Source organism: Gallinula chloropus, assembly GCF_964237585.1.
Source record: "Gallinula chloropus genome assembly, chromosome: 2".
Classification (NCBI taxonomy): domain Eukaryota; kingdom Metazoa; phylum Chordata; class Aves; order Gruiformes; family Rallidae; genus Gallinula; species Gallinula chloropus.
In genome coordinates, this window is record NC_140086.1 from 16,883,495 (window position 1) to 16,911,091 (window position 27,597).

Consider the following 27,597-nt stretch of genomic DNA (forward strand, 5'->3'; position numbering starts at 1 on the left):
CACCAGAACCTGGAACCCCAGTTTAAGTGAAAATGCTATTGTAGTTAAGTCCTAGCGATTTGGCTTCCCGACTCACCATTGCCTAATGAGGTATGTTTCCTAAACAAACAGAAAGCAATTTTCAGTTTATTTAAGAAAAAGTTTTAACCAGCATATGGGAATTGTGCTTTCTTAAAAAAAAATAAATATTGGAGGCTGAATAGCAGCAGCTCATTATATCATGGTTTAGCAACTCATTGACTCACTACTATACATGTTCAATTCTGATGGGATACAAAGTATAGCATCTCGTTCTCTGAGCTAAATGGCTAAAAGGCATTTATATTATATGCATTTAAAAATGTTTACATTTCGTGCTCTGTATGTCTGAGCCTTTCCGTATGGTGTGATACTGAATGAGCAGCGTTCACATGCTTTCTTTGTGGCACAGCTGTTGAGGAGGAGAAGAAAAATAATTACACCATTTGCCTAATGCATTACAACTGAATCCTGCAGAAGTGTAGTAATACACTTACTGGTTGGGAGAATGGAAACCACAGCCTGTGTGGAAATTTTGTATTCCCTGTAAGGCATCTTTTGGGTGTAAAAATTGAGAATGTGACAGAAGGAAGCTTCCACCCATGCCCTTGATGTAGTGCTGTAGGCTGGGTGATGGCGAAGTTGTCCATGGCTGTGGATTTTGGGTGTAAAGAGGAATTACTTTCTGGATGCTGTGCACTGTTCACTATTCAGGAAAAGAAGTAGAGCAATGGTGACATTTTTGTCAGGAGATTCTTTCTTTGGCCTTCAAACCAGTTGTACAGGAGCAGCAAATCTCCCCCTGATGTCACGGGCAGGTGTGGTGCACTCCTGGGAAGGGCAGGCCTGCCTGCTATGAGAACACAGGGTTTAATAACATAAGCTCTGGAAGCCTTGTTTCCTTCCTGCAGACCATTTTGCTCAGAGATCATGAGAACAGTTAAGTAGATCTACCTTCTTTTTTTTTTTTTCTCTCTTCTTTAATTAGTGATGTCATGGGCTTGGGTGTGGTGGGTTTCTTTGCCACATGCCATTTTTCTACTGTAGTTTTTCCATCGTTGTTCTACTAAATTGAGCTCTGTGCATGAGAAGAACAGAAGATTTCCTTGGAGAATGTCTGCACTGAGTAATCTTTGGGAAAACCGCCTTTCGTTTCAGACATCAGCCACTATGGCTGTGTTAAAAGGCGTCTTGGTGGATACTGGATACTCCTGTAGGAATGGTCTTTAAAGGAATTGGTTGTACTCTGACCCATCAAATGGAATTTATTATTTCAAATCTAATTTTTCTTTGGTCATATTTAGAGAGCAGTTCTCTTGGACAGTTAGGCATGAACATGATTAAAACATGTAAGTATATTGAAAGGAAAAAGACTGAGCTCCTTTATTAAGCATCTGGTATAAACTCCCAGCAAGGTCTCCTGTCAAAAGGTTCAGGGATACGAGAACTGATGATTGGATCTCCTATCAGTGACATGCTTTAACGAGGGAAGGAGTAGTGCTGTTGGAGAACTCCAAATTCAGATCACACTGCATATGCGTGCCTCAGTTTTTCCAAATAAAATCATTAAGTGTTTAAGTGGAATATATATTCATCTATGTAAAACATTTCAAGTGCTAAATAAATGAGGCTGTATGTCTTTCTACATTGGTGCAAATGAAAATGGTGATGATGGTTAGCGAAAGGCTTATGAATTGCTCTCTATTTCTCTCTCTCTTTTCTTTTTCTTTCTTTTCTTCCTTGCTTTTTCACTAAATGTCCAGTGCAGCTAAAATGACCTTATTCTTTATTCACAGGTTACTTTAGGTGGAACCTTTATTGGAATTGGGCGGAAAACTCCAGATTGCCAAGGCAACACCAAGTACTTCCGCTGCAAATTCTGCAATTTCACCTACATGGGCAACTCCTCCACTGAACTAGAGCAACACTTCTTACAGACTCACCCAAACAAAATGAAAGCAGCCCTTCCCTCCTCTGATTCTGGTAAAACTTCAGAGAAAAACTCCAATAAATCCAGTCCTACTCTTCGACCATGTGATTCTGGAGACTTGGGGAAGTGGCAAGACAGAATCACTGTAAAAGCAGGAGATGATACACCAGTTGGATATTCGGTGCCCATCAAGCCAATAGATTCCTCTAGACAAAATGGTACCGATACAACCAGTTACTACTGGTGTAAATTTTGCAGTTTCAGCTGTGAATCGTCCAGCTCACTGAAACTATTAGAACATTACAGCAAACAGCATGGGGGAAGCCAGGCAGGAAGCCTTCACCCAGATCTGAATGATAAGCTTTCTAGGGGATCTGTCATTAACCAGAATGATCTAGCCAAAAATGCAGATGGGGAGTTAGTGACAAAGACAGAAAAGGGTGCGAGTGTGGCAAAAAAGAAAGACTTGACTAGCAAAGGAGCAGAGGACAGCATGGTGACAAGCTACAACTGTCAGTTCTGTGACTTTAGGTACTCAAAGAGCCATGGCCCAGATGTAATAGTGGTGGGCCCACTTCTCCGTCACTATCAGCAGCTACACAACATTCATAAATGTACCATTAAGCACTGTCAGTTCTGTCCCCGAGGCCTCTGCAGCCCAGAAAAGCACCTTGGAGAAATTACTTATCCATTTGCTTGCAGAAAAAGTAATTGTTCCCACTGTGCTCTCTTGCTTTTGCACCTGTCTCCAGGGGTGACAGGAAGCTCTAGAGTCAAACACCAGTGCCATCAGTGCTCATTCTCCACTCCCGACGTGGATGTTCTCCTGCTCCACTATGAGAATGCACACGAAGCCCAAGCGTCTGATGTCAAACCAGAAACAAACGCCCTGCCAGGGGCAGAGGGGCCGCTGACGCTCAAGGAGAACAAAGAACACTCATGTACCAAATGTGACTTTACCACCCAGGTGGAAGAAGAGATTTCCCGACACTACAGGTACAGTGAAGTTTCAAATGATTAATGATAGGAACCCAAACAAACAGCCCTCACTTAGTTCCTTCATTAAATGTCACCGTTCCCCAAACATTTGAGGAAACTGGAAATCAAAATATGAATGCGTAGAGGTATAAATCTTCACGGCCAGGGTCTAATCCAACATCCACTTTGTTTTGGAAAACCACCAGCTAAGTCGGTGGATTTAATTATACATTTAAACCTGTGCAAAGAAGAGGGAGATTTGGATTTGTGTGCAGATGCTGAAGTCTTAGCATATTTGAGGTTTGGTCAACTATTTTCCACCCAGGATCTGCTAGGTACTATTTTAGCTTGGGCTTTTTACCAGAAAACTGGCATCTTCATTCAGTATGGGAACACAAATGGCTTTACTTTCCAAGATAGACTATGAATCCTTTCATGCTCTGTAACAGTGCTTCAATGTGCTACCTTTTTGTAGTATTTTCCATTCCCAAGTCCAGCAATGCAATAATTAGTTAAAGAGCATTCCACTGCTGTTTTGGTGTTGGTTTCACACTGGGAGCAGACACTCTTTTGTCTGTTGATGTCATCCCCCAAGATCCTTTTGCAGATGCTTATTTTTGTGTTGCTGGTTTACAGTGTCATTCTATTTATTTTAAATGCTAATGTTCCTATTTGGAGGTGGATGCAGCCAGTCTCCTGACTCAGTCTGACACAATGTCATCGTGGCAGCCAACTCCTCGCTAAACTTCTTGGGTCAGTTCCTGGGCTGTTGTAAACTGGCAGTCCAGTTTACATCAGAGGAGGGAGCTGGCTCTTAGGCTTTGTAAAGAGCAACAGTTATGTGCCGCTGCAAAAGCGATGTTAAATATTAGAAAATCATGCTGAATATGTTAATAGTTAAGGCTAATGCGTCAACAACAACGGAAAACTCAGTATCTATCTCATCTAAAAGATCTTTGCATGGAAGCCAGCTAGAGAGAAGACAAAAGAAGATGCATTTTCAAAGCTAAAGCTTTGTTAAAAGCTCAAGAAACTGTGCCACGTTTAATAGATTCCAAGACATCCAAAATTAACAAAGGCAGACTGGGGCATGATACTTTAATAGAGATTAAAGCTGGGGGCATCCAAATGTTGCCCAACAGAGGGCTGCATTGGCAATGTATCAGGAGTCTATTTAAAAAAAAAAAAAAAAGAAAAAAAACAAACCAGATTGCTCATCTTTAATTTGGAGCTAGGGCCCACGGAGGATTCAGGTCCCAGCATGCAGTGCCCCATTTTTGATCCAAGTGGGCCTCAGGGATGTTGTGCGGATTAATTAGTTAATGTTTGTAAACTGCTTTGAAGATGAAAAGTGGTATCTAAGTTCCAAGCATTATTATAGCAGCTTTGAGCCATGCTGTAGAACTCCATAGGCAGCACTTTGTCCGCCGCTGGGGCATGGCACGATCTTTTTTTAGTGGTTAAAGAACTGGAAGATTGAAATGGCTCCTTGACTGAAAAAAAACCCAAAAAAACACCACCACTTGTATTTTCCTGCAGCTGGTAATTTAATTTTTAACAAGCATGCCTAGTTAAAATCTTTTTTCCCAAGGAAAGGAGAAGCCATGGCTCTCAAAATTGAGCGTTAAGTCAAAGACAGGGTAGCAGTGGCTTCTCCTTTGGGGGGCTTAGCACCCTCTGTCTCTGTCAGTTCTCACAGGGAGAATCAGGAGGTACACTTAAGGGTTCGAATCTCAGCTTGTTTCTCTAAAATTAGTCTATTCTGTTTAAGATGCTCAAGCAATGTATTTTTGTACATCTTCAGTCTCTGGCATTATTGAGTACTCTGAGGATGTTGTGTAATTAAAGCAAAGTACAACATCCTCGTAACTGCCAACATCTTCCCTCTTCTCCTGCCCTACCCCCTTTTTAATTTGAGTTTTGTTTCTTTTCTGCTGGAAGTGCTGTCGTTTTCCCTCATTGCACATCTTTGAAATCACAGAAGTTAGGTCAGTTTGTGGTGGGTGCTCTGTAATGGCAAACACTGGCAGGTTTTATTGTTTTTCTATGCCTAACCTAATTTTCATAGTTTTGACTCTTACCAGACTACAACAAATGGAAGGAGACTTTCGGGGCAGTATAGCTTCTGTTTATACTCTTGGTTTTGTTTTTCTTCTTAATAGAAGTTTTACAAGTATCTATATTTTCTTTCCCTTGTATTTTATGAACTAAAGGCACAGAAAAGTTCAGATTTAAAAAAGTAGAACTTCTGTATAATAGCAGTGGTAGGGAGTTGTGACACACACAAACATTCTGATGTGGACGGTTATCTCATATCCTAGCTGCCCTTCTCTGTGGCTTCATCAGGGTTTATCTTAACAAAGCTGCTCCACCACACCTTACATATTTGATGTATTTAAAATGCTGTACATGCACATGTATCTAAAACTCGTCCATTTATATAGTAAGGAGCTGTGTGGATTCTAATGGTAAACATGATATTAAGCATTAATGTGGCAGAAAGTTTTCTGCTGTTCATGTATTTAAGTTAACCCGTGATAACCTGTGAGTATCAGAGCTGGCTTTAGGTGCTGCTTGCATACTTTGGTTCATGTCTTTTTGGTCTGGTTTTTTGATTATTTTTGGTTTGGAGTCGTGCGCATGAACAGCACGCTTAATTTGTATTCTTTTTAATCTTGTTTCCTTTTGGTTCTACATCTACAATTTCGCTATGTCTGCTAGCTAAAAAATATTCCTTGTCCTGATGTTATCCCTTTGCAGCCGTGTGTTTGCCACAGTGTCGGAATTCACAACAGTGTTTCTTTCCAAGTTTTCCCTCGACAGAAACATACACATACCCTACGCCTCACGCTCCTTCGGCATTTCTTGACTTGATTATTTGAGAACTGTTCAGTTAAATTTGGAGTTAATGAATCACATTGCACTTGAGTTTACATGTATTTAAACCTCGCTAAGATGTGCTCACTCAAATAAATCCCCGGAAGGTTTATTGGCCTCCATTTTCTACTAATTCTGCTACTACGCGTTTTCCATTGTACCTCTGAGGAATCATGTTCATTGTGAAGCTTAATTTTTCCTCTAAACTGTCTGGTATTCTGATGAGCTAAAAGATGCCAACACTTGTAATTTAGATAAAAATCATACTGAGTATTTGGGGAAATTTTACATGTCGGATAATTTAGTCTGGAGATTATTTTCCTGCTTGCTCCAAAATAATTATTTCTTAACTTTTCTTTTTTTTTTTTCCTTAAAAAGGAAAGAAGATTCTATAGAATGTTTTTTTAATTTTGCTAAAAGGTGTGGGAAAGCAATGTATTTTCCTCCTTTTTTTTGACAAAACTTCATTTTTTCATGTAAATCCTTATTTGTTAAAAAGGAATTTGACAGAAAGTATTTGATTGCTGCTGGTAGTAATTAAAAATGATACTCTGAAAAATGCTTTAAACTCCTTAAAAAAAAAGACAGGGTAGTGAGTCATTGAACAACTGTAAAATATAAAAAGAAAACAGAAATACTTTGAAATACAAGGTTTGGCAATGAGGTAGATTAATTTCTCTAATAAACAGAAGTTATTTTGAAAATGTGGATGACAGCAGTTATACAGGATTCTCTTTATGAAATTACTTTCGAATTAAATTAAATTCCCTACCTCTTAAAGTAAATGGAGTGGAGGGGTAAAAGGCCTAAAAGGGGAATTGGGTCTTCCACGTCAGAGCTGGGGGCATTGGAGCTGCTGCCTCTCTGGCTTGCAGGGCCAGGCAGCAGAAGCTGGAGCAGGGGCTCAGAGGTGCAGATTATGGAAATGTGGAACGCTCCCCAGAAAAGCCAACTGAGGGCAAAAGTGTAAATTGAGGCCCACCAGCTCCTGGGCTTTCTGCAGAACAGGAGCCTTCGCTTCTTGAACAATAGCAGCAGCTGTGAGGACCTTTTCCATCCTCCTGACACCTTAATTCACTGCTCTGAACTTGTTTGCTCTTGCCAGTGGCTTTTGCTCTCCTTTCATCTCAGCCTTGCTCTCCGCTCTGCCCGTTCTCCTCCCCTTTCTGTCCCTCTGCTGAATTGTCTTGCTTTCTTTGCTCACTTTCTTTCCTTCTGAATATTTTCTGCCCCCCACAAGCCTGAATGCAGCATCCGTCCCAAAAGTAAACTTTCTTACAACCTTGTTGCTTACTGAAAATACTAGTGATTATTATATTCAAAATATGCAAAGAAATGGAAGTGATACGACAGCCATACCTTCATCCAGAATACTTTCTATGCCCTAGAGCCTAGGAATGTCTTCAGGTAATTTAAAAAAAAAATAAAAATTACTTGTTTTGTAGTAATACTTCAGACTGGTTAGAAGTATGTCAACAAGACTTAATTAACAACTGGCTAGTGTCAGGAGTATCACAGCCTATTAGAAAGCTCAAGTAAAGAACATTAAATCCATCAAAACCCCCACATCTAATCTCTCCAGCTTCAAGATTTTCCAAGGGAAAATCCTTACATCTTACAGCACCCAATTCAAGTACATTTCAGTACAAATAAATAACAATAGGATTTTATTAAGTTGTCAGAATGTAACAGTGCAGCAAGGGTTTAGCCAGAATTCCTTGACATTTAATCTTGGGATTGGGCCATAAATGTTTTAATGTCCCCAAATAATCAGGTGTTTGATTTATTTTGTAGTGGAAATGATAGTAATGCTAAGTGACATCAGTGGATGGGATGACATTGCCACCCCTATGCCACACTGAAGATTAATGCCAGGTTATGGCTAGAACCAGCTTGTGTTGCGTCTAAGCAGTTTACAATGGGGAGAACTCTGCTTTGTTCCTCATTTACATCACTTTCTTCCGTACTGAGATTTTCCTCAAACATCTCCCCTTTGATCAGCTGTATACCCATACGCTGCATTGCTGCAGATGAGTTCAGAGTTTCATATGGTATAACCATGCTCTAGCTGTAAAGTGTAACTTCAAGGTAATGAACAGGAGTGCTTATAATCTCATTTGCAAATTAGAATTTTCAAAGTTTTGTTTCTTAGCTTTGAGGAGCTTTCTGCACAAATCTAGGTGTAACTTGGGCCTTTAGAAACATGGGGTATGTTTAAATTGTAGTGTAAAAAGAAATCAAACATTGCCAACTTGTTTCCTTGATTGCTATCAGGGTGGGGTGAAAACAGTCAAGAGATGAAAACATTTTCTTTGTATGCTTCGTTCTGGGAAAGAATAAGTTTCCAGCTTTCAGAAGTTCTCTAATAGCTGGTGATAGTTGCTATTTTATTACTTGAGAGCCTGACTTGTATTGGACAGTTCCAAACTTTACATACTTCTCAGAGTTTGTGGATGGAATAATATACAGGACAGACCCATGTGAAGTATGAAGATTTATAAAGCTCATGGCAGAGATTACTTTTTCATGCACGCTAGGGAAGTATATGTCCTGAAAAATAAAAAATAATTAAAGAAAGAAAAAAGGCTGTGAGGTTACCACCTACCTAAACCTGTCCTTGTCTTTTCCACATCGCAGTGCCTGTCACAGTTACACAGAAAAGCAAAGGAATGTTTGTATGGCTCTGTTTCAATAAATTCTACATAGTTTAAACAAACAAACCTTTAATGTAATAAAGGTGATTGTAGCTGGGCCTCAACCATGTAGTTACAACCATGTCTAATATTCAGCATTTATTTGTGGTCTCAGAAGTGTGGTACCGCTTGTGGTGTGTACCGCTCCTGATCAAAAACATCTAGCCAGCATGGAGAGGGGGGAGAAAGACAAGTTAGGCAGAAAAGGATCAGCTGTTTGGAGGTGTGATATCTATAGATGAGAGCCAAGCCAGGAAAGGGGGTTAGCTATTCAAATAGCCAAGTTAAACAAGAGACACTTAGGGCTAAGTAGCCTCCCAAAGGATTGATAAACTTTCACATGGGGAGTGTATGCGGTTGAGCCGTTTAGCCCCAAATAGTGCCTTGTTTAACTTGGCTTTTAAGATAACTAGCCCCTGTCTAACTTGGACTTCCCTGATGGTATCCCACCTTTACAGGGCTGACCCTCTTTATAACTTGGCTTTTTGTATTTGTAAAATGGTTTTGATCAGAGAGCACTCTCTCTTTCTTTATTGGTTGTTTTTTGGGTTTTTTTAGCTTGGTTTAGAAAAGAATTAAGTTGCGAATGATTCAATGATATGTAATAATGCTGAGAGAATATATTAGTGTCGCATTGAGAGACAAGCTGATTTTAATAACACACGATCGTAGAATGAAGAAAAAGGAACACAGCCAGAACAGGATTTTAACCCACGGCTTGCTCTCCCACAAGTAGATTTTGTTGCCATAACGCTATGTGGAGAATAGCTGACTCTATTTTTTGCATAACCGAATGAGCCCATCCAGTCCCTTAAAATGAATATAAATACAGAAAATGACACAAAGAAAACTGATATTGCACAAGGGCTAGAAAGCTTGAGTCTGAATGTGTACTCATGTCTGCACACTGACACAACTGCAAGAAAATCAGACAATGTAAATAACATATGGTTTGTTTTTCCAACAAAAGGAAAGAAGGAAGACAAAGGGGTTTAATAAGTTTGGCAAGTTGTCCCTTCTAAACTCTCATACTCTAAAAGGGACATTTTGTGTATCATTCCAGTTCTACAGATGCACTGAGAGCCAAATCCTGCTCGCACTGAAGTCAATGGGAGTTTTGCCATCGACTTCACTGAGACTAAAATCTGGCCTCAGAAGAATTAATTCTAACAATTGGAGTTGTCAGGGCAGTAACAGATTTCTCATACAAGTTTTGTCCTGTGTGGATAGCAAAAGGCTCATTTTTTTAGCTTGGCTAAAGATCCTGTTGTGACTCTGAATGCCTGGGGTGGGGATGCGTGAGTGTGTCTGTAGGGAGAAGCGTGTGCAGATTTATGTACATTTTGATGAAGGGCAGGGACTCTGCGCTGGTACGACGCCGGGCGCAGCGGGGCCTGGAGCCTGACGGAGGGCTCTGACCGCTCCTGTGCTATAAACAATTATTCATAGTGGCGTTATAGAGCTCATAAACAGTGTTCTGTTCCTATGCTAGATAGGGTAAATGGGTAACATGTTGTTCTTGTGTAGCAACATATGCTTTACATAATTTAGTAATACAGTACTTTATATAGGTTTTTAGAATAAAAACAGGAAGGCGTGTTACTCTTCTCCACGCTGCTCCACAGCTCGTACCCAGGCATTTTTGTATTTGACAGGAAAACACAGCTTGTAGTGAGCGACACAGACTATCTTCCTTCTTCTTTAGAGCAGCATCTTTTAAAGTTGTGTTAAAATACAATGTCTGTAGAGAGCAAATAACTGCTGCTGTGTGCAACCGTCTGTTCTTTGCAAGTTAACCAGAGCTCCATTCAAAATGAAAATCATCATCAACCAAAAGTGTATTAAATTGGTGGTCGGCAAAGAGGTATTTTAAGCATTTGAACTTTCTAGCATAGCTTTATGTTATACAAAGTGGAAGTTTTATACAATTTGGGGGTTTTATGCAAAGAAAATTACTCTTTTCTAACTATTTGATTTTGTTGGAAAAAAATGCGCTACTTCAGTGCTCCTATCACAATAGAAAGTGAAAAGTGTATTGCAGCAAACTGAAGAGGAAAAAAATACAAATTCCCAGTGAAAATTACATGAAGTTTAGAATAATGGAGTGTGAATGAACACTAGGAAGGCATTGCAAGGCGTGGGGTTGAAACACAGCAGGAATTTTTCCCATATTGTATAAGACACCAAAGTAAACCTGGTTGCTTTATTTAGAGGAGCTTGTACTGTAAGCTTGATTTATTTTCTTCATCTTGGTGGGTAGAAGCACTGTGAGAGGGAAGGCCGAGGAGAGGCTCTTATGTTAATACCCTTCTCGTTTTCTTGCAGGAGAGTACACAACTGCTACAAATGCCGTCAGTGCAGCTTCACAGCTGTTGACACTCAGTCACTACTAGAGCACTTCAACACTGTGCACTGTCAGGAGATGGACGTCACTACAGCCAATGGGGAGGACAGCCATGGCGTTTCGTCTATCAAGGAGGAGCCAAAAATTGACCTCAAGGTCTACAGTCTGATTAATCCGGACCCCAAAATAGGGGAGCCCATATCTGACAGCATAGTGAAGAGGGAAAAGATAGAAGATAAAGAAGTGCTCAAGGAGAAAGGTTGGACTGACAGTCCCAGTGATGATCTTCGCAACGTGACCTGGAGAGGAACAGACATTTTGAGGGGGAGCCCGTCATACACACAGACCAGTCTAGGCTTACTGACCCCAGTGTCCGTTGGCCAAGAGCAGCCAAAGCCTTTAAGGGATAGTCCAAACGTAGAAGCTGCCCATCTTGCGCGGCCCATTTATGGCTTGGCGGTGGAGAGCAAGGGCTTCCTGCAGGGCGTGCCAGCCGGAGCGGCGGAGAAAGCCGGGCAGCTCACCCAGCCCTACCCTGGATCCGGCGACAGCAAGACAAAGGATGAATCCCAGTCCTTACTACGGGTAGGAAGTTCTCTCTCTCTCTCTCTCTCTCTCTCTCTTTTTTTTTTTATTCTTTCCTCTCTCTTTTTATAATTACATGTATGTTACATTTAATTAGGCATGCAAATGATTTCTTCAGTTCCAGAGTAATGTGGTTGGGGTTTTATTTCATGTATAGAAAAAGAAAAAAAATCAAGGAAACATTGAAAGACCCAAACTTGTAGAGCTAAACTGGCAAGTAAACATTCCAAAGTGTTTGCATAAAGCAATGTATATATTGATGTAGTATCAGTAAGCAAGTGCTTCTGCTTTTGCTATTTAGCTCTGATTGAACTGTGTTTAATCATTCCTGCTAATTGTGCAGGTTGATGGTGCATCTGAAAAAGCAAGGCTTAGAACCCCAGAAGGCTGCACATCTGTTACACTCAGGCAACTAATCACCTCTTAAATTTTGTGGTGGTGTGACAGTTCACACTTAAGCAAGATTTCACATTATTAAATATCTAAGAATATGAAACCTGAGTTAAATATTAATAAAAAGTAACCTTTTTTTTTTTGGTAAAGCAACATAATTATATATCAATTTTGACAGTTGTCTGGTTGCCTTGGAAGCAAAAGAAAAAGAAAAAAAGAGAAAAGGAGCTTGGATGATAAGAAAATGAGAATATTTGTGACACCAAGTAATTCCTATTGTGTCTCTTTTTTTAAACAAAAGGACTTATGTATGAGGAGCTTCCCTTTCCATCCAAGTATGCTTTTCCCACTGTAGAGAAATCTGAGGTTACAGGGAGACAAATGAGTGCCTTTCTCCTGGAGTCATCACTGTATGTTTTCTGGGGCTGCTCCCTATCTGAGCTTCTAAAAACTTGTTACAGGAGCAGTCAGTCCACAGACAAACCTCACTAGACTGGAAGTGATGATCAGCCATTGTTCTTTATTGTCTTTTATAAGAGCATTCATATTCATAGCATTTGTTACTGTAAGAGTGAACATCATGTCAGAGGAAAAAAGGCAAGATAAATGTTTTATTCCGTGGTCTGCTAAGATTATACATAGGTAGATGTGTTTCTGTGTGCATACGTGAGTCTTACAAGCTCTTTTTAAATTAAGTCAGTGGTTGTAGTTATTCTGATTATAAAATAATACGTATGTCACTTAAAGCCTCTATGCAATTTAGGGGGACCACAGTCTTTTGTACCTTACAGGTCATGAATAGTTACGGTTGTCAAATTTTAAGTGTCTAAGAAACAGTCACAGTATGGCACATTCCCTCTTGCAAGCCTGGGTGTGTGCGCACTGCGAATGGCAGGATTATATTTCTCTCCTCCACTTGGGCTTATGTGTATGACTATATACATATATCTGACTACAAGTAGAACTCGTGCTCTTTGTATGATGCTGGTTACATCCCACTTCAGTTCTTGTAGTAGGTCTTAGCAGTGCCAGACATAGTGGGCAGAAAAGCCACTTATATATTGTGGGTTATCACAGGACCGATAATTTTCTTTTTAATTTTTTTGACTACTAAAAATGAAAAAAAAAAAAACCTAAACAGATATCTGATATGGTAGTATGTGAAATCAACTTTATAGAGGTGTACATTTGGTTGTTAGCTGGAGCCTAAAAATACTTGAAATACATAAAATAAGGCCATTATATATATTACCAGTTTTAGCCATTGGCAAATATAGAAAGGGAAACTATATACTGTCTAATTCTTATGCCCTTTTTTAACATAAGTACAGAAACAAAGAAAAAGTTTTAATACAAAAGCGGTAATATAATTGTGGGTTTTGTTGTTTTGTTTTTTTTCTAAAACAGTGTTTTTGTCACTTTGGAAAAATTTTGATCACTGAATATGCATATTCAGAAATATGAAGTTACCTGCAAGGTCCATGATTTTCCAAGGGGAAAAGAGCCTCTTATTTTTGTGTATTAACAGTGTATATAAATTGGTTCTTTGCATTTTAAAAAGTGTGCAACCCAACTTTTCTTTTATAAGGTTAGTAGAAGTATTTCTTAGCGGATTGGGTCTGTACTGGCTGGTAAAAGCATATCGACACCCCTCAAGAGGAGTGACTTTGGTGTGCAGTTTTAGTTGCCTTGCTCTTTGAACTCTGTTGTGCTGAGGACTTGTCTGTCTGGGTCTTTTCCTTAGTTATAATTTAATTTTTCACTTTTCTTCTTTGAAAATCGGGCACATTGCCTTGTCAGTTTGAAATATGTAAAAGAAAAGGGAAGGAGGTTAACTTTCTACATCTGCTGAACAGAGTCCTTGATCATATATATTTCATCACTATTGATGGATAGAGGAAAATAGTGAGAATTCAAACTTCTTGATGGTAAGAGGTGATCTGAAGGATAGGAGATGGTAGTAGATGAAGGAGTGTGATTCCGTGAGTGATATTAATTCCCTATTCCCCTGGATCTGTGAAAAAGATCATAGAAACCTAACTCCTTTGTTTTGCGTTTGATTTAGTTTTCTGTAGACAGAGTTATGGGATGCAGTACTGGAGCCAGGAATTAAGAAGACAAGGCGATGGTCAGCTTGACCAGTGGGAGCTTGGTGTCGGATGTTACCTATCTGACATACATATATGTTATATGTAGGCCTGGAAGCTCACTTGGCTCAGACAGAAATAGTTTAGAAAAAAAAACAACTTGCCTTCCATTCTGGAGGAAGCTAATTTTTGTGATCCTCTGAAATAACAATGTAAAGAAACCAAACCCCTGCACTGTTAAGCAAATCTCTCATGATTATCCACTCTCAGAGAAATTTATTTTTCTAATGTGAAATAGCTAGTAGAGATGGCTACTGTTGTGCTAAAAGTTGGGCTTTTCTAAAAGCAAGGCGTTAGATCAATACATGCTTCTGATATCATATGAGGAATGCTCATGCAAAATACTGTATCCCAGGACGACCGGTGACTAGGAAACAAAACCTGTAATAAAATCACTGTGGACACCTTCATTTCCCCTTCCGCCCCCAAAGACTGACAGAGAGGAAGCCAAAAATTTTGGATTACTCAGTGAATAAACACTGTGAGAAATGAACTGGAGAAAAAAAAATCTAACACATCCCTTTGGTTTTACTGGCTATTCAGTATTTATAAAGTGGTTCTGCTTATTACAAATGATTTGTAATGATTTGACAGTAGCAGTAATACCATGTGCTTTTCATTTTTTAGTTCTCTCATGGCTGCAAGAAGGGAAAAGGGAAGATCATGTTTTTCACATTTTTTTATATAGATGGAGGTTAATACTGCAAATGGGTTTTCTAGATACCGAGTTTAGGAGTGATTAGCATTTTAATAAAATATCAAAGCCGATACGGATCAACTGGGGAAGGGGTGAAAATCTACAATTACCCACAGAAATCCCTAATGCCTACAGGGTAATTGTAAACTTTTGGAAATCACTCGGAGTGTTTTTCAGCTTTGCATGTTGTGTAAGCTGTTTGTATGCAGCTTCCTTGCACGTTTTCCATGCACGGTGGACACATTCCCTCCCCAGACCCTGTGCTACAGTAGATCATTCGTGGGAGTCATTAGGGTAGAATTTCTTTCCTTTTTAGCTGCTAAAAGACCAAATCGCCTGTGACCTTTCAGGGCACTGGGGGTGGTGCAGGGGCGATAGCTTGAACTCCGCATGTGTGCAAACACCACGTATGCAGTGGATGCACCCTTTTCCCGAGAGCACTTCCGAGCTCTCTGTGTGTAACAGAATCTTTCTCAGGGGCTCGGTACACTTCGGCGAGTAGCTTTAATTTATTTTTCTTATTAAAATGTTTCCAGCAGCTGTACTTACAGCGAATTGGTATGTTTTGCAAATGGGAATTACAAAAAATGTACCTCAGCGTGGTACAATGTAGACATTATTTCTGCTCTTCCTTAGAGTAGCTGATTTTATAGTTTAAAGATTTGTTGATACTGGAAGGTCTATTGAGATGCAAAAATGTTCCTTTTTTTGGGTAGCACATTGGCAGCCAGCGGACTCCAGGCCAGGCAGATTGTTTAATGCTTTGTCAACGCAGATCTTGGACAGCAGGAACTTTTTGCTAAACTGATTTTAAATGAAGTGTCCTGTTTTGGTATGTGTGGACACTGCAGAACAGTTTTCCACAAAATTGGGAACTGCAGCCTGTACTTTCAGATCTATATACAGACCTAGTTAGCCCTCCTAAAGGTACTGGTAAACCCTCCTGTCTCGCATCGTAGTTTAGCTGATGCAGAACAGGACGTATCCCATGTGTCCCATGGGGCTGAAGGCAACAGGGAGATGCCTGTGTATTAATTGTAATTCACATAACGGGGGGGGTCGTGCACCATCGGAGGGAGAGGGATTGCCAAACTGCTGCAAAGCTGCTGGTGAATTTTATCAAAGGCAGACTGCAGCCTGTAACGTTAAGCACCTAACCGAAGTGATGTTAATCTTTGCTATGAGCTTTTTATATGGGCCAAAGGATTAAATCAGCTCCCATTCAATCCAGAGTATTTTGCACCATAATGACCAGGCTGTTTACACACTGCAGGAAATAACAGCATTTCAAGAAAATTTCCAGGTACTTTTGAGTTATTTTCTTCTTGTCTGTGGTATGTACACATCTGATCTAGAGCTGGTTATATGGCTTTAAGTTTGGGGGAGACAGGAAATCAGCAAAACTTATTTCCCCTCTCCCTGTTTTGCATTCTCCTGTGGAGCTGATTGACAGAGGTAATTTTGAAATAAGCAATAGGTATGTAAGTATCGGTAAATTTACATATAATTAATGTGTAATAAATGTCAGGCACAATTTCTTGTGGTGAAACATTATTTCTCCCATTATAAAGTACTGACTCCTGATATCCAGGGAATCAGATGCAAGATAGATGCACAGCAGTGGAAATGATGAACTGGCCTTTGTGTTTTCCAAGAGACTTCTCTAAACATTCAAGTCTTGGCCAGAAGGGTATCATACATAGCTTTGAGGTAAACCTTCCATCTCTGCTGTTGGTTTGGTAGAAGTATGGCTGCTGACTTTAGCAGGGAGCACTGGGAGGTTCGGGCACAGAGTGGGTGTGATCTTGGTTTAAACATTATTTTTTGGGTGGTTATTACAGGGTAATGGATGGAAGTTTTTTGCATTGTTTCCCTCTTCCAACCACCTTTTGATAGCAATATCACAATGGTATATCTACAGAAATGAGATTAATGAATACAGTTGTATCGCACATTGGGAAAGAAAAAGCAGCCTTTTAAAGAAGAAACATCTGAAATAGCTTCTCTGTATCTGCATCTCATTTTTTTCCCATTTCCTCTGACTCTGTTAGAGATCTTTCAGGAAGTATTTATAGTCGAGGCCATTCATTGCCATACGGGTCCTCTAATTAGCTGAGGGGAGCTCAGCAGGCACTGTGTCTTACTAATGCACAGAGCTCTGTCAGGTCAGAGAGCTGCCAAAGTCTCTAGGTGTTTTTAGAATCACCTGTTTCCACAAGTCTCTGCCTGGGGAGGCAGTGGGCCGCCTTTTTAAAATGCAGCTACCTACTGGAAAACAGCAAGAATCCTCTGACAAGGAAAAGGGGAAAACTAAAGTTACGATTTGAAGAGAAATGGTTTTGAAGTGTTAGGTTTCCTGCATAAAACCGAGGTGGGTAAAATCCCGGTGCTGGTGAAGGGCTCGTGAACGGAGCTAAAATAACTTTCTGAAGGTTTCAAGTAGTTTAGAAACAAACATGTACTTGGCTGCTTTTAGTAACTACTGGAACCAAACCCACAAGAAATTGAATGTTTTGCATTACTCATCCTGACAGAGTGATCAGATAGGACTAGAAAGTAACTTTTAGAAAAAATGTTAACCTGCCCAATTAAAGGCATGTTTCTGGTTTTTGTGTGGGGTGTGTCTGTCATGTGGAGAGACAACCCCACCTTGTGCGTGTTTACCCACCCGTCAGTCCGTATTTTTTTTTTTCTTTTCTTTCCCTTCTCCCTTTTACGAAATGCGGTTTTAGAAGAGAATTAAATGATAAAATCATTATTTGGGTGGGGCGCGGTAATAATGCGAAAGGGCAGCAGCTACGTCAAAATCCTTGATGAAAAGGTGAATCAGTATGTGGAACAAAGGGCTGGGGAGATGGGTATGGGCCCCCGGGCCGCTGCGTAAGCGGCAGGATTTATTGAAGTTGCTATGATCAATAACAATGATTCAAGCAGGGAGAATTGAGATAATTCTTGATTTAAAACAAGCTGCTCCATTCGGATGGGAGAGACGGTAATGAAGATGAGAACAAAGGAGTGCTTTCTGGTATTGAACCGAGTGGCCAAAACAGATTGACAATCAGTGTCACATGCAATTAGCTCAGTTTTTTATTGCCCTTAACTAGTTTGGGTAGGGGAGCCCTTCTTTTGCTCTCTTGAGTCTGGTATTTGGTGTTCTGGGGTTGGAGGGAGCGAGTAGCGGCAGCACACCGCAGTCACCTGGATACTGCACACCTGCATCAGGCAAATGTCACCTGGGTGCTCAGACAGCTGCTCCATGCCATCCCTGCCATGGGAATGGCGGTCACTACTCGGCATGAGAGCATACTCGGCGCCTGGGTACAGCTCTCCCCCTAGCCCCTCATGTTCTGGGCTGGGTGGGCGTCCAGGTAAAGGGAAGCCCCAGGGACTGTCCTGAACCTGAACCAGAGCCCTCGCATGGGGCAGTGTGAGCCAGAGCCTCCCTCACCCTGGGAAGAGGCTCAGAGGTCTTCTGCCTGGCTCAGCCCCTCTGCGCTACCCAGCCACCCATGCTGACACTGGAAACACACCAGTCCTGCGGCCCATAACTCATTCCCCCTCGCTCCAAACAGGACCCATGATTGAGGAAACGTTATTCCTTTAGGTACGACCAGTTCTGGTAAGCAACCTTTTTCCTTTACTGTCTTCAAATACATTCCCGAGTCTTTATTTTTTTAAAAATGTGCTCCCAGGGGACGCAGCTTGGTTAAGGCAGTGTCAGGGTATGGAGCGCAGCTGTGGGCACTGCAACGGCAGCAGCGCAGCGGCAGCTCCCTCCAGCCTAAACACTCCTGAGCCCTGTCAATGGTGGGCCTTGTTTAAACTGGGAAGTAAGTTAACGTGTTTTCTCGCATGGCGGCTAATTTCAGTAATTAGCTGAGCTTTTCCCAGGTTTCAGAAAGTTACGTGCAGTTATAACCATTGTAACCTATGATTATTTGTATTGCTGGTAGTACTGGGCATTAAAGCATATACCTGAAGTGAAATGGAAGCTGCAGTTGTATTTAGAAAGTAAGGATAATCCTTGCCAAACTGGATCCAACAGGAAACACACATTCATGTCCAAGGGCAGTACTTGCTGCTAACTTGTAGATTTTCAATGGAAAATTAAATTTCATAGATGAATGCAGGCAAGGATTGTACATAATTCTGTTTTTGCCTGAAGTATTATGGTGCTGAACAGTGAAAATCTATGTGAAGATACCTCTAACATCTGGAAGTGTGGACCTGCTTTCTGTGTTGAATTTCAGACAACCCTCTACATGTATTTGGTAATTAAAAGACACAATAAATACACTCTTTTAGAGGAGGGATATTATGATAGACAGCAAATAAATGTTTAATTTATTGGACTAAGAAGGCAGCATTGTAGTTATAATTGATTTGAAGGAATCCAGATGCTATCCCCATCTGAACAGATTCAAAATGGTAAAAATTCAAAACCAGATTTATAAATAAACAGTGTGCACACACGTTCTGCGATTTTCCATGGAGGTACCTCGGGGTTAATACACCCAGTTAAAAATTACAGCTATGGAAAATAGCAGTTGTATGAACAGATGTGTGCTGAAACAGAAATATACATACGTGTGTGTGAGAGATGCAGAAGGTTCTCTCAAATGTCTTTTGTTACCTTAGCACTCCTCCGAATATGCATGTGGCCACCTTGGAAGAAATCTTAATTTTAAGATCTCTAATGTAGCACAATTGATTTAGCAAACAATTTCCTGCCTAATATAATTAATTTACTTCTTGTACCAAGTTCTGTTTTTAAAATGAAGCTTTATAATGGCTAAATGGTTCTGTTCATGATTTTCTAAGCATTTTTCTAAGTAGCATTATGTATATTTTAAAAATTCTTATGATCTTCGTTGTAATGATATAATAATACGTGTGTGCAATATAAATCTATAAATACATATATTCGATATTGAATATTACATTAGTTTGAGTTCAAACAAGATTAAATTTCTGCAGAAAAACACGGGAGGAGGATAAAGGATGTTTTCTGGCTTTGTGCTGTGCACAGTATTAGGTTTCTGGAAGAGATGGCGTGGTGCAGCCCAGTCTACTCAGTGCTTTGGAGGCAGCTTGCAGATGGACTTTGAAACCTTTGCTGAGTGTGTGTGTGTGTCCCTGTGCTACCTGAGATTTGCAAATCTCAGGCTGGTGAATCATATTTGTCCTAGTTAGATGGTTAATTTCCTGTGATCTCGTGGCTGCTCTAAGCCTTGGTCTCCCAATTCTGACTGTAAAATGGGAATAAGGGAAGTTTTCCGTCTTGAAAGGTGAGAGCAAGTGTACTGAGCAACACTACAGTCTCAGCAAGAAGACCCTGACTGATAGACATTATCTTCTCTGGGCACGATAATGTAATTTTTTTTTTTTTAAATACTAGCAAAAGAGAAAAAAACTTAAACAGATTGTAACTTTATTTTAAACTTTATTAAATTTTCTATTCTTTCCTTCAACCTGGGGAGAAAAAAAAAAAAAAAAAGAAAAAGATAGAAGGCAGGAATGTTGAAGCAAGGCATTTGCATTTCTTGTTTGACTTTGACCTCATTTTGGTTTATGTTCCTCTGATGTGTATAGTAGCAAACTACACATTTTCACTTATGGGAAGAAGTCTTTAAGCGATGGCTTACAGTGCAGTCTTTAATCATGTGAGTTGCCTCCAGCACTTGCTGAGAGTAAAATTCCACCCTCTCTATTTTCAGAGGGGTTATACTATCGGCTGTTTCTCCTTGCAAAACTGTCTGTGATTTGAAAATTGTGTTTAAATTTAAAAAAGTGAGGAAAAAAGAGAAATAATCAGAACATTTGTCAAAGAATTTGTTGTGAATGGGAACGAGGAGCAATGCAAACAAGCTTGGAATGAGTTTTAATTCGCATGTTATTCTGGGAGCCTACAATTTCTGGTGAGAAAATGGCATATTTTAGGTCTATTTCCTCCAGTTTTTGGCATGGAGCAATGCCTGTTTTGTTCAGTCAGATGTTCAAATGGGAATTTTGGATGCTCAGGACTAATTTTAGTAGGTGGGGGGCAAATTTATTATGGTGCTACAAATAGAGTTTGATCACAGCTGCTTCATTGCAATTACAAAAATCGACTGTGAATCACTTAAACTATATTTACTGGTTGAGGAAAAAAAAATCTCATCTTTAGAAAACTGTGTCTTGTTTTCCTTTAAGTTCTGAGTATTATCATTTATATGCCCAGTGTTTTGAATTTACTTGATCACGTTGCCAGAGTATTTTCATTCCACTCTCCCCACCCCGTGCCCTGGCAGCGATAGTGTGCTCCAGTGACTTTCCCATTCATTCCCAAAGAAACTGTATCTTTTTTGTGTTAAGGTGAATTTCTGAGCTTGTTCTGAAATTACAGTAAATCACACACAGACCTCTTCAGACTTACTAAAAAAAAAAATGTTAGAAACTTCACTGGAAGTTGGGCACTTCAAAGCTCTTGCTCCTCCAGTCTGTACATGACTGAAAGGCTGTAAGGCAGACACCGCAAGGTGAAAGCTCTCAAATCAAAGCAAAACTTAATATACCACTATTATCCCCTTTATAAGACATACGGAGAATAATATCTTTACATATTTATGAGGCTTCTTTCTGTTAGCAACTGCTTTAATGTTCATGGGGTTATGCTTTTGAGTTAGAAAATACTGAGTTATACTTTGTATTTTTTTCAACATTTCATAGTAGCTCCTCTTCTAGCCCAAAGTGGATGTATTCCAGATCTGTTTAAAAGTTTGTATTGTGCAGAATAAGCTTAGTCAGCCCTGTGTCTTGAGAAAAGCATTTTCCTCACAATTGGGTGAATGCAGTCAGCTATGGTGATCGCTTTGGCACCCCTCCCTGCAGCTGAGACAAACATCTGAAAAGCTCGCTCCACTGACATTAGCACAGGACCTGTTAGTATCTCACCAAAATTCATTTATATTTTACTGAGGTGTGCTACAAACTTGAATATTTCCTTTTGTTAAAAATTCCCATAAAGCCTACCTTAGACAGTGTTTGAGGGGTGGGGAGAGTTAATGGAAAACGTGATTAAAATCTTCTAGGCTTCAAGGCTTGTAAACAGCTTGGCACCTACATATGTTTGCGTGCATAAATGTGTTTTACTGGTTGGTTTACTAATTTTAAATTAGGTTTAAAAATTAGAACGAAATATAAAAAGTGAGATTTATTTTTAAATTAAAAATGGAAAAGCTTTTCCACTTCACACAGACTTTCTGTAGTTATTTAGCCAAGTGGTTTGTAGGAGTAATGTTAATAATTTTTAAAGCAATGAGTATGTTACAACTTTACTGATTTCTTCCATTACAGAAAATTATGTTCTGGTTGGTCCTTAAATAGATTTTTTTTCATCCTTCTCAGACTGTAAACTTGATCATCACTTAAATTGATTTGCCTTTGCCTTCTAGTAGCCAACTAGATGGTGGAGGTCTTTGCAATGGTTATTCATAACAACTCAGCGCAGATTTGATGTAAGGACTTTACAAAATTTAAGGTGATAGTTACTATCTCTGAATTTTGGTTCCTCAGCCTGGACTTTCTTGGTATGATGGTCAGCTAAGGGGCTTCTCATGTGAGACTCAGTTTCAGTCAAACCTCGTGACTGGCTGCATGTCCCTCTGGAGATCTATTTTGTTTGACTTCAGTGCCCCAAGTCGACATTGGTGTAGACCTCTAGACTCAATGTTTTCTGAAATGTGTCATTTCAATAAGTGCACAGACAGCCTGGGGTAAAAGCTTAATCACTCCTAAAAGTATTTGAAGGCTTTCTTAGTGATACCCTCCTTAGGATGTGAAGCATAAGCCATTTTGGACACCAGTCTCCCGAGTACGTTACTTCTGTGGGGAAACAACATTTTTAAAAACACTGATTTGGGATATATTTTATCTGTGCTGGTTCTTCAGGTCCTTGGCAGCAAAGTTAGATTTTTTTAAGTGTTAGGAAGTTGAGAGGATCTCCATCCAGCCATCCACACCAGAAGGCTCCCAGCACCTTGTGAGCTTCAGAGCGTGCCTGGTGCTGTGCTTGGCTGTGAACACCTCCAGACCCCCACGCTGTCAGCTGGTTTTATCAGTGCAGATCTGCTGCCCTCTTTGCTTGGCCAGGGTGCAAGGAAACTTCACTGTAACCACGCCTTGCTTGTCTTCTTTAGCATGGTTTGGCTCTCTCCCCTATCAGGCTTTTTTGTAACTCAGAATTTTCTATGGCAAAGTCATTGAAATTCTCCAAATTTGGAGCTTACTTTTGAAAGAAAAATTACCAAGCCATTCATCCAGTTATAAAGAACTGTCTGGGCTTTCTGATCCACCTTTCCTAAAATATACATTGTCTGCACTGCAAACAGGGGTCCTGTTGGGGAGAGATTAAGCTAAATTGTCTGAATCTGCTTCCCTTCTCAGCATCTGCACTTTGCCATGGTTGGAGCCAGGGTGCTGGCCTGCATGGGCTTTGCTCTGACAGGTTCTCTCTTGAATGCCTACTAGCATGCACATAAATGGCCCTAACGATCTGATATCCTTCCTACCAAAAATACTCTCATGGCCTTGCTTGCTTTCATCAGCACCACTAAGTAAACCTCAGCTAGTGGAAGGAGACATGTTGGAGCACAGCAGAGGAACAGAATGGATGAAACTACAAATTGTTAGTCTGTTAAACACAGATTATGTATTTGGGAACAAATTCCATTAGTGACTGAATGAGTCTGGATGGGTAGTAGCTTGTGGAAGTATTTGTTATGACAAAACCAACTTTTCATTAATAGACAAAGTTATCCTGTTTTCCTCTGTAGTCTGGCCAACATCAAAATGTTTCAAACTAATTTCAGACTTGTAAAACACTGTCTATCAGATACAGACATATGGATTGAACTAGTAATTTGCTTGCCATCTGCTGATAAAGGAAGCAAGGCGTCTAAGTAGAAAATGAAGAAATTGTTTTTCCCCCCATTGGAATGTCATATGGTGCCTTCAGGAGTTGTTTGTATTGACATTTTTATTGATTGTATGTAAAGTGTTACACTGCATTGACCTGCATCTGCTTTCAATATGATAATTATGATTTTTTTTTTTGTTTACAAAATGTCCATAATCATTTGACCCTACAAATAATGTAGTTAGAAAACAACCCACTTGAAGTCTGAAAAAAAACTAATTATGACCAACCATAGTTCTTACTGTGTGAAACAGCAATAAGCTTTTTTTTGTTTTTTCTTGGAAAAGACAAAAACCTTGAATATGACTAACAAAAGTTAATTAACATTGTATTTTCTTTTTAGTCAAAATATCCCCTTTCCTCCTGAAAGATAGGCTAGAGGCCAGGAAAAATGATACATTCCCAGAACAAAAACAAACAAATCTGCAGAAACTTTCCTGCTTAGGGCAAAATGGATACTCAAGCTTTCTGCATTTCTCCCTGTAAGATACTTCTCTCACCAGCCACGATGGTTTGCACAAGTCCAGAGTTTGTCCCCCAACTCTTTGCCAAAGTTTAGCCACACTGGCAATTGCTGTTTCATCTGGGGAAGAATGAGCTGGAGGGGCTGAGAGGTTTCTCTGCCTCTCCGTGTCAGGACGGGCTGCTGGAGCTGTGAGGTCTTGGTGTTGGGAGGAATTCCTCCACCTGGGTGCATTGCCTTGCTGCTTGCTTCTGGGAAGCTGCAGGGTGCAAGAGTTGGAGATTTGCCTCCTGAAAATGTATAGACTTATTATTTCAGCGTATGGGCCTTGGTTATCTGTGGAAATAATAATTAATCCATATTGAAAGTTTAGCTGTTTGTTCTTTTAGATAATGCCTCCTATATGTTTGTCCATTTTCATGAAACAGTTTCTCTGTTCAAAAGTGACATAGTGAGTGGAAAAAACAGTAATTTCTCAATAAGAATATTTCTTTTAAATAAGACAGCCCCCCTTTTTCTTTTTCCTGTGGCCCTTGAATTGCTAACCTTCCAGAAGTGTAGGAATGTACCAAAGAGTTTCTGTATGTGCTCGAAGTGAAAGTAGAAAATCTCTACTTGGCCAATATGCTGTTTTCTCTTTTGCAAATATCTTCATTTTTCTGAAAGTTGATGTTCCTTGCAACAACCTGCAAAGCCTGTGAACAATGCAGATACCTATTAACACGTCGCCTTCTCTTTTCTGAGTGTGGTTATGTAGGGTTTTGTTTGAAAAAAGCTAAGCAGTTATATAAATAACAGGTTTTCCACAATGTAGAGTTAATTACCATTTTACATTTGGAATTTACACTGTGCAGAAAGCTAATGCAACAGTAGCAACATTTTAACAGATGGACGCTTGTTGCAGATGTACTCATAGGAACTGATATCTGTGACAGCAAGAAGTCTGCAAAAGTAAGAGGAAAATTGAGATGGAATTGATGAAGTGAAAGCTTAGGTAAACGCAGTGCTCCTGTGATGGCTTGTGGAAGGCATTAAGCTACAAGTAGTACCACTAGTGGTACTGTTACTGTATGGTTTGCCACATGCTTCCCCTCTTCTTTTCATGGGTTAAGCTGCATCTGATATGCCCAAGTCTGTCCTTGTATTGTGTTTATGTGCCATGTTCCAGCGCATTAAGTCAGTCTAGTTCTATTTTATATCTGATGGGACTGTTCGTTTTTGTTCTGGTTTTGGTTCATTGGAAAGGTCAGGACTCTGTGTTTTCATGATGGGAAATGTTAATATTTACAGCATACACTGGGATGTATATGTCCAGAGTAATTTTATCCTTTTAAAATTTTACTTAGTTTAGGCTTTGATTCTTTTTTATTTGATAGAACTTCTCATACTGTGGGGTACCTGACGATTCCCGTGTTTATAATGCTTTGTAACATGTATTGCAATTGATAAAACAGGTGCTAACATAGCAGGTTTGCAGCATTCTGTCTGATTATGTTGACTGCAGCAATGGAGTCAGATTGCTGCTAAGGAAATACTGCTCCACAGCTCTCAGGAGGACATCAGATACTTAGTCCGAGGCTGCCTGCCAGGAGCTGGTAAACTTGCTGTTGATGGGGATGCTCACCTCAGGGTACTCAGCAGCTCTTCCTGGGTTAATGTTTGTGAGTGGGGGAGCTTCCTGGGAAGGACCTGGGGGTGCTATTAGGGAGGAGGAGCCACCATCACTTCTCTTAGACTGGCTGTAAGGATTGGGACAAGTGCAATTTTCCTTTCTGCTTTGTATTATTATATTATACCTTCAAAAGAACATTGAGATTTATGAATATTAGCAAATTGCTTTGGGAACATTGGATATGCAGTGGTTCAGAGCAGAAAGGTTTATAAAAAATAGCTAAAATTTTGTATGTCTAGTATACACTTATCTCTTGTCTGTTAGTCAGCGCTGCTCCTTTGCAGACCAAATTGCCTTACTGTGATACAATCACACTTCTGACATGAACAAATGGTTTCAAAACCATCGTGTCAAGTCAAGATGGTGAGAACATCAGATAGGCACGAGAGCTGGGACTGTATAAGCAACATACTCTATCACCAGATTGATTCAGGTCCAGAGAAATGGCAGCATCGTGCTTGCTGCTCAGACATTGCCAGTGTGATATTCTGCCCTTCCCCAGTGCAAGGGAATTGACTGCAACTGTTTATTTTCAGCACATGGTTGATATCTTTGTCTGTCTCTCTGTAGATCAGCTGTGCCTTGTTATGGACTTTATTCATGAGCCCTGAGAATCTTTCTCAACCTTTCATCTCCCTGCCATGTAACTGTGGTTTGTTAGAAATAACTGAGAAAAAATGTAAACTTGCTGAAATGACTAAGTCTATAGTCAGTGTCAAGGGAGAGAGGGGATGAATCAATGGTGGGTTGTCCCAAAACTGGGTTCGTTCCCCCGCTATGCAATACGCCAATAAACTCACAGAGCTGAGGTGTCTTATTACGGATTGCGCAGAGATGGGTGTCTGTCCCAAGGCAGCTGCCCAAAGCTCCGAATCGGTGGTTATTTATGCATAAAACTTTAACATGTCCATCTTTCTAATACATGTGCATTGCTATTCTATTAAATGGCTGGCTTAGATTTCTTCACCTAGCAAATAAACTGGGATGCATGCTCACTTCTTTTCTCTCCTTTATCTTTTGAGTAGGTGGTGTAATATGGGTACTTGGTCCGTGGGTCGGTGGTCACAATTCCCCCTGCCAGAATTACCTTTCCTCTAGTTTTCCCTTTTCTTTTGGCAAGTCCAAATGGTTCTTCATGGTTTACTGACTGAACTGGTAATATATCAGGTAAACTTCAGCTTTTAAGAATCGCATCTGGCTTATCAGCTGGCCATAGACCAGCAGTGTTAGCGCTACACAATGGACTTCTGCAACAGCATGACGACTTGATTCATATCACATTTTACATTTGGTTTTATTGTAACAGGTGCATGTAAGAGATTAGTCCGTGCCTTCTCAGATATATTTGTAATATCTTACTAGATGGAGGAGGAAAAACTCAATGGTTGCATTTGCCCTTTGAGAAATGTCAGAAAGGATATTTCAGCCTGACCAATTCCTGTTAGTTTTGAGGTTTCTCTTTGTGCTGTGCAAAGACGTAAGAGTGTGGTATTCCCAGCTCTATATAAACCCAGAATATACCCATATATTATATAAAATCCCCTTGGTTATATTTATAGTGTGTGCCATATTTATATGAACAAACTTCCATAGTTCAGTCAAGAGGCTGTAAAGACACTGATGCAGCTAATGGAAACATAGCAACAATGGGAAAGAAATTTGAGAAGCCTGTGCTTTCTCTACTATAACCTTATCATCGTTGATCATCCTGTTCAGCATCGCTTAAATGAATCCTGGAGAGAAAAACGCTATCTATATTTTATGTTTTTGAAGTGTGAAGAAATCAGAACTTGCAGGTAAAGTTGTGATTCTTTTGTAGATGTAAAAAGCCATTTTTGCACTGA

At 40.0% G+C, this 27,597-nt stretch overlaps 1 protein-coding gene across 1 annotated transcript in view; it reads left to right on the forward strand.

The window, feature by feature from the left end:
• TRPS1 (transcriptional repressor GATA binding 1) overlaps positions 1 to 27,597 on the forward strand; it is a gene marked incomplete at its 5' end in the record, with an annotated part of 172,684 nt that overhangs the window by 13,711 nt on the left and 131,376 nt on the right. The window contains 2 exons of the mRNA XM_084280091.1: positions 1,815 to 2,944; positions 10,822 to 11,425. Coding sequence (XP_084136217.1) covers positions 1,815 to 2,944; positions 10,822 to 11,425 — 1,734 coding nt within the window. The remainder of the gene's footprint in view (positions 1 to 1,814; positions 2,945 to 10,821; positions 11,426 to 27,597) is intronic.